The following is a 13,150-nucleotide window of genomic DNA, read 5'->3' as shown; positions in this document are numbered from 1 at the left end:
GCACTGCTAGTATAGTATGCGAATTCGAAAACAGCCAAAAACACCCACCACCCTGTGGCTCTGATTGGCTCACCATGAAAGTGTAATGAACCTTTAGCCAATCAGCATTACTTGTGTGTCCGTCACCCCTCCCCCCTCAGAATAGAAGTCCTTCTTTGCTGAGAACAGAAAAAAAAATAAAATAAACAAACACATTTCATTTGCAGCCCATATCCTGTGCCTGACTGGTCTACAGTTTGGTACAGGTTGGATCAGTAAAGCCTGATCCTGTTTGCATTTCCACAGCCAACCATGCCCCCTCTTGGTGGTCAGCATGTAGGCTGGATGCCAATAGCCGTGTCAGCTATGTGATAGTGTGATGGCATAGCAGCAAGACAGTGTACAAGCAAGATGCCTGCTCTACTGAGAGACAGTAGAGACAAACTGAACCGCTTGGTGAAAACTACCTTTTATAGACACAACAGCTGAGATGAAAATGTCAGACAAAGGCTGGTATAAGAATTATGTTGCAGCTATTACAGATTGCTTCATTGCTGCCAGCGTTCATATCTGGTTGTTTGCAAAGCAGGTGCAATGAATAAGTCTTGATGTCTCAGTATATAAACTAGGGCTGTCAAAATTGATATGATAATAATGATCTTTTGACTTATGTTACGTCGTTTTGGTCTGACACAGCCCTCTAACACCTACTACTACTTTTCAAAATGACTGTCAAGAGGTGCACATGTGGTGATCATACGCCATGGATCATACGTGCACACGTCTACATGCTTGTGCTCGTGCATGAGGTGAACCGTGCTGACACCAACCTCTTTGAAGCGGAGAAGTAAATTGTGCTTAAGCATGGCACGGTTGTGGTCACACTGTGGCCAAACAAGCTGGACTTTCGGGTTGAAGAGTGCCTAAGCACAGCACGGTTTGCCAGTGTGACCGTGTCCTCAAATACCACTCGCTGGCCAAGCATACAGGGTCTGCAGAGATACACTGTGTTAGATAATTTTTTTAAGTGTGAAGCGTCCTGGGAATTTTTTTTTTTTTCTGGACCACAAGTACTTGTTGGACAATTTGTCTGTTGTTGTGATGCATGAGCTCTATCAGTTTGTGGCTGTTTTGGTTGAAAACTTAACCCTTTAAGGCACATTTGAAGAAGATTAAAAATATGTGATCAATTTGAGATTAATTGCAAGTGAACGATGAACAATCATATGATTGATCAGGATTAAATGTTTCAATCAATTGACAGCCCTAGAATAAACACAACAATTTTGTAGAATACTGAAAAATACAGACTAGAATAGAGTAAAACTGATTGATTAATAATCGATGAAATAGAAACATGCTGCTGTGTTGATAACACAAAAACATGAAATAACACACTAAGGCAGCCATCATGGATTGTTGTAGATGTAATGAAAACTCTCAGAACATATTTTTCAAACACATTATTGTGTAATACCACTGTTATCTGTGTACAATGCATGAGCTTTTCTATTAAAGGCATATCATGCTTGTTTCTCCTTTTCACTATGCCAGACTAGTAAGTAAGTAACTAAGTAAGTAAGTAAGTAAGTAACCTTTATTTGTATAGCACTTTTCACAGACAAGCGTCACAAAGTGCTTCACATTAAAAACCATTTGATTTAAATACAATAAAAATTAACATCAATATTACTGGCTCTGACTAGGATGCCTGTAAAGCATTTCTGCCCTCAGTACAAGTCATTTAGTTCCTGCATTGCCCCACAATAGAGTTCTCAATATCCTCATTATAGGCCATTCTGAAGATCTCGTTGAAACACTCTGTTTTTAGAATGACCTCCAGTAACCTCGCAACGTCACAGCCCTTTGTGCTCTGATTGGTCAGTTCTATCAGAGGGGCAGAGGGGGTAGAGCCAGGGGGGCGGTTTTTGCAGCATGGCGGTATTTACAAAATCGCCACATTGGATGGGGCAGACCGAGCGAGTTTGCTGTTTGCCAAAACTTCACCGTAAGATATTGATAGCACTAATAAAATGGCAGAGTGTAGGATACGTCCTTTTGTATTGGACCCCGTGTCAGACCCGGACGGTTCTGCAGCTCAGGAGGAAGAAAATCCACCTGGACACAGATCGTCTCAGGACGCTTCAGTGTGGTGAGTTAAACCGGTAACATGTATAGTTTATTCCTTTATACTCGGCTCTTGGTGGGTGTATCCCTCGGTGGCGGTTGTGTGACTAACTGACATCACAGAGGAGGAGCTGCTTTATCAGATTACTCCAATAAAAAGAAAGGATCCTCATGTTGTCACGAAGGTCGAAATCTCGCGGCCAACTGGCAATGACCTATTTTCAGAGGCATCAAATCTCGTTCTAGGATTTTAGAAAAAATACAATATCTCATTTTTTGAAAATTCAGGGGGTGAAAGGTCTTGTTTTCAAATTTATTATTTTATATGTAAGTATTAAATCATGGATCAGCATGATATGTCCCCTTTAAAAAAAAATAAAAGAGGTTGTAGCTGAAAGTAGATCTTAAGTCCAGTTCATTGGTGTGTGTTCAACCAATGTTGAGTTAGTCTGAACTTCTCTCAGCATGAGACACTTCTTCTTCTCCTGAGCATATTTGACTCTCGCCTGTTGGACAGAGGATGAGGAGGAAAGTTTTCAGTAAGAGTTGGTTGAATGACCACCTCAGAACCAGGACTCAGGGTGTCTGGACTCAGTATTGTTGTTGTACTTGCCACAGAGAAGACGCTGGGTCTCGGACATGCTATGTTCACTGCTATGTCCATGTCTATGTCTGAATCAAAGCTTGGACCGGAGATGAGTCTGCATTTCCTCAGAATCCTCCCCAGGGTGTGTGTCTCTGCCCCCAACAGAGCTTCATAGCACTTGGGGAAAAAATGGCAGAAGATGATGCCGTACGTGGAAACCAGGATGGCTGAAACCTGCACAGAGGTGCGTTGTTCATTGTTGGTGATGTAGACGGGGATGAAGCACACCCACACAAACAGATACATCACCATGCTGAAGATGATGTAACCCGTCTCACTGAACTCCTGAGGAACCTTCCGGCCTTTGAAGGCTAAGAGGAAGCAGACCAAAGCGAGGAGAGCGATGTAGCCCAACATCACGCTGAAACCGATGAACGTGGAACCTTCACTGCACTGGATTGTTTTGGTCATGCTTTGTGGGGATGGAGGAGTATCATCAATATCAGGTGAGTCAAACAGCAGCCAGAGGAGACAGATGACGCCCTGCAGAGAGGTCATGATGACGACGATGACAGGCGGTTTGTACAGTTTGTACAGATACCTTTTGGTGATCTGACCAAAGGGGAGGAAAGCCAGGAAGGTTCGGTAGGCTTTGACCAGGATACAGGACACACACAGGGTGAAGCCCATGGCATACATCACCTGACGGGCCCGGCAGAGGTGCAGGCTGGGCCTGTCCATGAAGCATATGACGCTGGCAAAGCTGACCGCCAGCCCAGCCATCATCACACAGGACAGCCTCACCTCGGCTTTCTTCATGGGAGCAGAGTTCCTGTACGTCAGGAAGATGACGAAGACCACGAACAGGAGCAGGATACCAAACGCTGCCGCCGCCATCATGCTGATGGGATGAGGGTCACTCCAACGCAGGAAGGACTCCCAGCGAGGCCTGCACTTAGTCTGGCCCCTCAGGGACCACATCCCATCGGGACACTTTTTGCAGTCAGGGAGATCTGTTGGAAGAGAAAGTGCATTTCAGGTTCAATTAAAGCAGAACATCTTCAAGCTGCAAACATCAAGTTCAAAGGGACTGGGTGGAATATCTGTTTGACCCTGACGCTATGACATCTTGGCCAGAGTCGCCCACACTTTAGTGATGACATGACTCTTAACAAGGCGTGGGTTAGTTTTGAAAAGTGGATGAAGATCAGATCTTATTTTTAACACTACTGTCCTTTGTTCAAGACAACTTTTTACCAGTTGAGGTAAGGTATTTATTAACAGTTGTGTTGTGTTCTTGTTAAAAGCATGACAACAAGCAAACTATGTCAATTTGTACTGTAGTTTAGTAGCTGTATATATTTAGTGTTACTCACAGCCTGGTGCTTTGAGACATGACTGTAATGTGTAACGTCAGTGAAAACTCCCAAATCAAAAGGAGCACACAGACCGCTGAGTCTGAAACCTGGATTGTACTAAAGGGGCCAAAAAACTGCACCAAATATACCACAACATTCATGGTTTGTATTTTAAGATTACTAATAGGACTGGTTACTAGTTTGATAATGTACTGCAGTTTCACTTTATACACAAAACCTGTCTCTGTCAAAATAGGTTCCCATCACTTTCACCCCTCCATCTTGAGTCCATTTTAGGTCACCTCGGCCCAAAAACAACTTTTTCATTAAATTCACAAAGTAATTTATTTTGAATATCGGCAGTTAAAGATGCTATGAGGAGGATTTGTTTTAAGTGGACTGTCTCGCCACCTTGGCCTGGAGTCTCACACTGTCATAAAGATGTGGCTCTAAAGCCGTGTTTCCACTGACTCATCCCGGGACGGATCCCTAAAAACCGAGACAAGCTGACCTACTTTTTTGGGACCCTTTCGTATGGGTGCCAGACTGAACCAATCCGCTCTCGGAAGGTGGAGCAACACACTGCAGACGGTTGATTGGTCGAAAGAATCATCACTTACCCCGACAGCAGCTGCATTTCTCCTGGCGGCACACAGTCTTCACTGAAACAAAGCTTGATTGCACTTTGTATCAAAGAGCTACATGCCAATTACAGAGAGGACGAAATGCTGCATGTCTTCCATCTATGCTCTTTGTTTACTGTGTCGCATTTTTCTTTGTTGGATTTAATAGCGGGGTAAGCTGCTACGGCATCGCGCTTATTGTTTAACAGCTGTGGCTTCCGGCATCCGGCTTACACACCACCCACCACGAGAGGGCACAGTTTGCTGTGGAAACGCGAATGGGATCAGGCTTAACTGTACCAATCCGTACTGAACCGTACTAAGCCGACCCGAACTACTTGGGGAAAACACACCTTAAGCCCTTCGTGTGTTATTTAGAACAAATGTTTTTGTTCGAGTCAACTTTTTACCAGATACAATGTGACGAGGTAAGGTATTTGTCAGTACAGTTACATAGTGCTATTGTTTGGAACGTGACAACAAGCAAATGTTGTACGATTGTGCCGTACATCAGCATCCAGCTATATGTAGCGCTGCCTGGTGCTATGACATATCCGCAAGCTAACGTGACAACAAGCAAACTGTCAGTTTATCCCGTAGTTTAGTAGCCGTCCTTACAGAGTGCTACTGACAGCCTGGTGCTCTGAGACATGTCTGTAATGTGTAACTTTAGTGAATCCTGGTTATGTCCTGCCAGTCATCTACCAAGCAGAGCTAACGTAACCTCACTCTTCATTTTATTGATAGACTCTCAAGTTTGAACAAACCACCGCAGAATAACTGCTGACTGTGGGTTGGAATGGACATTAGCACAAACTGCTTAGCCCCTATTTAAGCCTTTAGCCCTTTTGACAGTTAGGCTCCAGTGTCCACTATTATTACAAAATGAATTCAATAAATTGTTTCAGCAGAGAAAAACACAGATCTCTCTTTTTATCACTAGACTTTGTCAGCCAACATGGTGTTGTCAAAGAGTGTTTAATTAACAAGTGTGACTTTTTCAAGATCACTTAGAAACTCCTCACAGCCCCTTGAAATGAATATTTAAAATAGGAAGCACATGAAGGGTTAAATAAAAAAAGTCAGCAGCCTAATTAAGCTGCTGTCTCTTTCAGACTCTCCGTCCCACAAACCCCCATCCCCGCCATTTGGCCAGTCTTTTAGATACCTGTGGGGGTGGAGCTATGGGCAGACTTTGGTGTTTGAGGCCCACCACTTCAACATATCATGAAGCAGTTTGGAAACGTTTATGTGATGACCTCATCATTACATCAAGTCTTGAGAAGATCTTTTGAAGAGCTCCTTGAGAATATTTTCTTATGCTATTATAAGAACGGCTAGTTTTTTAAGCAGGCTTTTGTACTGATATCAGTTAATGTTCCAGTAACTCAAGTCAAGTTAAGATTTGAAGTTGAAGTAGAAACAAGGATCAACATGTCAGTCATCCATACCGTCCTCATCTGAGAAGGTCCCCTCTGCACACGGAGTACAGTTATAACAGCAGGACACATTCAGGATCTTCATTGCAGTGCCAGGCTTGCAGTGCTTTGAGCATCGAGCCCAAGGAGCCTGAGAAGACAAAAGAAGACAGGGGTGATGACCCTGAAGCTGATAGGAGATATTTTATCATTTAAAGACTCCATCACCTTCTGTAAACTCCAAGATACAGCATCTATATGTCTCAGATACAGACAGTCAAAATAAAACATTAACTGAAGCAGTTACCTCATAGATTTCTCTATGAGGTAACTGTGGCTGATGAAAGTCCTGAGTTACCAGTAACAGTTATAATCAGATCTGCTTGTGACCTTTGCTGAAGCCAGTCAGCAGGGGGAGCTCTAAATATAATGGTGTCCCACACGTTTTCTGTCTGAAACCAGAACAAAGCATACTGCTCATGGCGTGATGCCCACTTTTCCTTTGCAGAGTTTCTGTTCTTTTCTTTAAAGCACTCCTTCTGAAAGACGTTTCAAGTCTACACTGTTGCCCTGTAATCTCACCGTGCCGTTGGTCGATGAAATCCAGTTTAATTTCTGGACATGGAGCTCTATTCGTTCACCAGCAACTCTGTATTTCCCAACCGTCCTCATTCTCCTGTGCTGTCCATCTTTTTCCCACATGAGCAGATCGTAACCGTTCACAAAGTCCCCGTTCTCATTGAAGAAGAAATCCTGGTCATCGAGCTGGAACTCCACCTTCTGCAGTTCTTGGAGAAGCTGCAAAGAGGAGAACAGAGTTTGAGTTTGGGCTGTTTTCCTGCAGGGTGCCGTTACTTTGCAGAGAAATTCATAACTTTTTTTGTCATGAGGGTTCTAAAGGCGCTTTGACAAGTTCCAGCAACCTTTAGTTTTAAGCCCCATTTCCACCAAGTGGTCTGGTATAGATCAGTCAAGTTATATACAAGTTGGATAGTAAAGCCTGATCCTATTCAGTTTGTACCGTACAGTTTGATCCTGTTTGCATTTCCTCAGCCAACTGTGCCCCATCTTGGTAGGTGGCGTGTAAGCCAGATGCTGATAGTCGCGTCAGCTAAGTAAGAGCATGACACCATAGCAGCATGACATGGTGTACCCAACAAATAAATCCAACAAGAAGAAAAATGTGACACAGGTTTGTCTTCTTTGTGATTGACATGACATTACTTTATTATCCCTGTGGCACAAGGAGTGACATTTTGTTTGGCCTTCAACAGACTGCAGAGTTTCAAGCTCCACCCTCTGGGGTTGGATCGGTATGTCTGACACCCCAACAGAAGGGTAACAAAAAGTTAGACGGAATGAGTCAGTAATTTGGGGACCTGTCCTGGTTTTAGTCAATGAAGCGCCACTAGATACGTGGTGTATCAAGAGTAACTGAACTGAACTGCTAGGTGGCAATGGGACTTTATTCATCCTGGAACTACTTTTCCAGGAACTGGTTTTAATAATGCTTTGCTGCCCTGCAGATGGACCTGTTGAGATTTGATAAGAGACAAGCACCAGTGTTTGGGCTTACAGAGCATCAGCGTTAATTCATGACTTCCAGTGGGACGCATCTTTCTCAAACATTTTTTGATCACTCTCAGGGATGGGTGCCAAATTAGGTACTTTTATGGGTACTGACTGAAGTCTGTCTGTAGTACCAGATACAGATTCACATAAAATCAAAGGTACTATGTTAAGGTACCTAAACACATCCTTCTGGCTGTGAGGGAGTGGAAGAGTAGGCGCTTTTCCATGCTGGACACAAACACCGCACAAGTTTATATATTGAGAAAAATGTGTTTAATTGAAAAATTTGAGTTTTCATTATTAAAAAAATAATATTTATTACCTCATAAACCCACACAAAAGTACCAAATTGGTGCCATGGCGTACCAGTACTGATTGCCAGGGCATTGGAACAGTATTGTCTCAAATGTGAAAAGTACCCATCCTTTATCATTATTAAATACTTATCAGACAAAGTATATCGATTGACTTTCATGAAATTCAACCAGGATCCATCCCTGAGGACTTCTTCTGTGTTTGAACAGCTGTCGTAAACTGGATATACGCTAATTTGTTCAGCTGAAGGTCTCCAGTTTACAGGGTCACTCCTTAAACTGGAACACCGGGAGCTGACAGAGACACAGTCACACTATCAGGCTCAAAGAAGATCATTGTTTAGGAGGTACTAAACCAAGTCCATCACAGCTGGGGGTCATCTTATTGTGCACAGAGGGAAGGGGAATTAAAAACACTGAGGGTGCTCCACCAATCAGAATCATCCAGCTTGTAAGTCCAGTCCTCTGGACAATGCCATTTCAAGGAGTGGATCAGTTCTCACAAAAAAAAAAAAAAAAAAAAAATGAAAACCCAAGTTCCTCAAAAAGTTCCTAGTTCCTGGGAAGAGTTCTTATGGCCAAAACCACCTTTGTATAACGACTCACATAACTCTGAGAAATAGAAAGGAGGGTGTCTCTGGTCTTACCTTCCATGGGGGGAAGTCAGTCTCTCCAGAACATGAAGAGCTGTCACACCTCAGCAGTGTTTTCAGAGCGTTAGCCACAGCCCACACAGCTATCCTGTGAGAGAAAGCCTTACTCGTGTCCAGAGAATCCACCAAATAGTCGTCATTTTGCTCCTGGGGGTTGGTGATGCTGCAGGCCTCTGCAGATTTGATTTTCAGGAGCTCCTCTGGGGGGCAGTAAGGGGGAGGCTGGTTGGAGAAACACTCTGGGGTGCAGTTGAATCTGAGGTTCTTGTATTTTTCGATGAAGTAATTGTGTCCTCCAGGGGTTATGCTGAGATTTCTGAGGTAATTATCAAAAGATTCACTCTCCCCTGCAACGAAAGTAAAGCCCAGGATGTCCCCGACCTTATCGATGCCATCCATGTGGGCAAGGGACCAACTGTTGGACCAGGAGTCACTGGCAATCCAGATCCTTGAGGTGTTGGTTTTGAGCATTTCTTTGAACAGGATACCAACCAGCTCTGCCCTGAGGATCAGCAGAACCACCTGAGCCGAGGAGGACCTGATGTGCTGGGCGACCTGTCTGATCCTCTGAATGGTGTCTGAGAGACCCAGGTAATGAGACAGAACCTCCTGGTAGGCCAAGCACACACCACTGGCCTCGGCATCCAGGAGAAAGCTCTGGAAAGCTGCTCTGCCGTAATCGTCATCCCCGTAGACGACACCGACCCAGTTCCAGTCGAAGTGTTGCATGATGCTGGCTAAGGCTTTGGTCTGATGGACGTCACTGGGGATGGTGCGGAGAAAAACTGGGTAGCGTGACTTTTCGCTCAGTTCAGGAGAAGATGATGTGCTGCTCAGCTGATGAGATACAATGAGACAGAGAGAAGAGAAAAATTTACATAAAGAGTGAAGACACCAGAGGCAGTGTGGATCTCTAATTCTATTCTATTCTATTCCATTCTATTCTATTCTATTCTATTCTATTCTATTCTATTCTATTCTATTCTAACAGTCAGACAAAAGTCACCACATTGCATCCAAAAATGTTTTTTTTTGCAAAATGCTGCTGAAAATTTTCCAGGGACATAAGCTTTTTTGAGGACTTATCAGGAGTTAGGCAAAAAGGTGAAACAGTTCACACTCATGGTTGAGAGATTAACCTGTCTCCAAATGTAGAGACAACCTGCTGGTCACTGCAGGAGATGGCAGTCCAGTTGCATTTCAGTAAATAAAAATGTTATTAAAAGTTCATTATTTTCTGTCAGTGTTTCAAGAAAGTTATAATGTAATTTCCTTCAGACTCATCGCATGTAATATTTAAGAGGGGGTGTTATGCTGTTTCATATTTCTTAAAGAGACAGCAGCTTAAAGAAAGCGTTTCGGACAGACGCTGAAATAAGAGCCAAGGACCACCCTGAAAGTGCTCCAGAAAGACTTGGAGGCAGCAGGTACAATTGTTACAGAGAAAACAATAGGCAATGCACTCCACCACCATGGCCTCTATGGACACTCAGCCCACAAGACTCCATTCCTCAAGAAAAAGCATGTTGAAGCTGGTTTAAAGTTTGCTAAACAGCATCTTGACAAGCCTGTAGAATACTGGGAGAATGTTGTCTGGTCAGATGAGACCAAAATTGAACTTTTGGGCTGTCATACTACATACCATGTTTGGAAGAGAAATGGCACTGCACACCACCCAAAAATCACTGCTCCAACAGTGAAGTTTGGAGGTGGAAGCATCATGGCATGGGGTTGTTTCTCATCTCATGGTATTGGCAAACTTCATATAATTGACTGAGCAATGAATGGAGCCATGTATGGGGAAATTCTTGATATGAATCTGCTGCCATCCACCAGGATGATGAAGATGAGACTTGGCTGGACCTTCCAGCAGGACAACGATCCAAAGCACACGGCAAAGTTGACTCTCAAATGGTTTCAAAAAAATAAAATCATTCCGTCAACCAGAGGGCACCAAAGAATATTCAAGATTTAAAGACAATCTGTGCAGAGGAATGGGCCAAAATCACACCTGAGCAGTGTGGGCCATCAGTTCAAACATACAGAAGCTTCTGGAAGCTGTCACTTCAAACAAAGTCTTCTCCACTAAGTATTAGATGAGTCTCAGTTAGTGTGTTCAATACTTTTTTCCTCTGTTATTGTACTTAATTCCACATAATCATTATTTATGGACCTAAACGTTGTGATTTCTTATCACGTGTGGATTATTTGAGTTAACACCAATGTCTGGGAGAAATTTTGTTTGCACAGCATCTTTGGAAATAAATGTGATAAAAAAAAAGTTAACGCCTTCGACATATATTTTTCCCACTGTATGCAGCCTACAGCGTTTGCTCCACATCATTTTTCGGCTGTTAAAATGTCACATTATCTTTAGTATTTTCGATTGGACATTGTTCGCTCCCTCTGCCTGCATTTGGAGAGAGCTGTGGACTTTCCACTGTTTTTCTACTGTTTTTATGGTGGAATCGAATATATCATCAAGCACACTGTTGCTGTTGTTGATGATTACACTCATGCTCAGCTAGATGCACATTGAACAAACAGCTGTACATTGCCGCATAAAAGAGAAATCTTAAGACTTGCAGGGATGCAGAAGAGGAAAAAAAAAAAACGATGAGGGAAGGGAGATGGTGCAAGATGACAGAGGCTTTGGGAGAGAAGAGATGATCTGTGTCTTTCCTCTTTTATTATGGACAATGAGAGATCTCTGCTATAGAGATGGAGAAGCCAACAGGTCAGGAGTCAGGGTTTTGTGGTGTGTCTTAAGGAGACGTGGCTGCATCAAGATCCACACAGCAGATGAAGCATCTGGTTTTATTTTATATTCTGTTAAGAGTTCATACTAATATTCTTACTTAATCACAATTAAGAAAGAACGCTGAAGTTCCCCTGGGGTTAAGAAAGCGTTTCTGATTTTTGATGCTTTCATATCAACACTGTGTGCACACTGACTGTTCAACATATGATGCACTTGGTGACTTACCAGAGGGACCATGTAGACATTCAGCAGTCTGGCCACAGCGATGGACACCTCAGAGTACAGCGCTCCTAAAATAATCTTGACTGTGGGTCTGAAGTCGGTGTAGTCACACTCCACATGCAGAGACGAGTTGACAGCCAGCATGAGCTCCACATTGTGCAGAGCTTTGCTGGCGTAGGAGCACGTGTCACACATCAGATATCCAAGACGCACTCCTGGGAGGAAACCTGCTGCGTTCACCTCCTCGATTTCATGGATCGTGGCCAAAGATAGCATGAAAGTCTCCAGATCAAAACTGGAGAGATGAAAGATACAGAAACAAGTGAAGAGCAAGGGTGGGAAAAGTTCACAGCTCTGGTTCCTGAAGCTGGTTAAGTAATGATATAGAATATTTAATGACTTTTCAACAAACCTGAAAAAAGTCAGCTGCTAGAAAATGAAGCCAGGATGTCAGAACCAACAACTAGAAAAGCACTCAGAGAGCGCAGACCTCCACTAAGCGTATTGTGATTGTCACCAACACTTTCGTCCTACTTTAATGTTATACTCCCTCTCAGCAGACTGTCTGCCACAATTTGGTGTTAGTTGCAGGTTTGTACGATAATTTGTTTCCTGACAGTGTCACAGATTATGATGACCCAGTACATATTTCATATTCTGGATCTTAGTATTCAGTATATTTCCAGGATCTGGATCAAACTCTTACATCTGTCAGAAATTATGGTGACCTTGTCTTGTATTGTTTTGCAAAGCAATACGACCATTTATGGTGGAGTTATATACACATATGGTGAAAACGGCCCTATCTCACAAAAAAGAAAGAATCCTTTAAAAAAATCCTGGATCCAGACGGTGATCTGGATCACCTCAAAAATTTAATCACTTCTTTCTTATCTCATTTTGAACATTTCCTGAAAATTCCATCAAAATCCTAGGGAAGTCTGGGCTTCCCTGCTTAGGCTGCTGCCCCCGCGACCCGACCCCGGATAAGCGGAAGAAAATGGATGGATGGATGTTCACAGACAAACAAACAGACAGACAGACAAACTCAAAAATATAACCTCCTTAGTGGAGGTAATAAGAAATGAACTTTCTGATTCACATACACCATCTAACATATCAGTAAGAGCTGCTCGCATACTCACTGTGAGCACTGGAAGCTTTCAGGAACGAGCCGCTCATGAGGAGCAGAGACCTTGAGGTGACAGGGTAACATTATCCCTATCACCACGTCCCCCTTAGCTGCTGCCCCACACACCGGCAGAGCAAAGTCACATCCACACACACCCGTCAGGAGGCAGGTGAGTGGAAGCAGCACTGAGAGGAGGCTCAGCAGGACACCACACGTCTGCATCTTTGCTGACTTATTACTGTGAGGAAGTGCTAAATAAACAACAACCCATTTTTCATGTCAGTGTTGGAATTTGGGAGGTTCTAGATATATGTAGAGCATGAAACTAGTCAATAACCAGAAGTAAACACACTTTTCTTGCAACATAAGAGGCGTTTCCTTCTCTGACCGGTGTAAGGGTGGAGC

The 13,150-nt window shown here is 43.3% G+C and overlaps 1 protein-coding gene across 1 annotated transcript; it reads right to left on the bottom strand.

Annotated features, from left to right (window-relative positions):
* Positions 1-2,550: 2,550 nt before the first annotated feature.
* On the bottom strand, positions 2,551-12,967 carry olfcb1 (olfactory receptor C family, b1). Its single transcript, XM_074685829.1, has 8 exons — positions 12,759-12,967; positions 11,617-11,908; positions 8,869-9,467; positions 8,625-8,793; positions 6,674-6,889; positions 6,125-6,242; positions 2,716-3,705; positions 2,551-2,612 (listed from the first exon to the last, which is right to left on the bottom strand). The coding sequence occupies exons 1-8, from the start codon at positions 12,965-12,967 to the stop codon at positions 2,551-2,553; spliced, it is 2,655 nt and encodes an 884-aa protein (XP_074541930.1).
* Between the last annotated feature and the right edge of the window lie 183 nt (positions 12,968-13,150).

This window comes from Halichoeres trimaculatus, unplaced genomic scaffold (assembly GCF_033239565.1).
Source record: "Halichoeres trimaculatus isolate MK-OKI-2021-1 unplaced genomic scaffold, fHalTri1.1 fHalTri1_scaffold_13, whole genome shotgun sequence".
Taxonomy (NCBI): Eukaryota; Metazoa; Chordata; class Actinopteri; order Labriformes; family Labridae; genus Halichoeres; species Halichoeres trimaculatus.
This window is presented reverse-complemented; position numbering and strand designations above follow the sequence as displayed.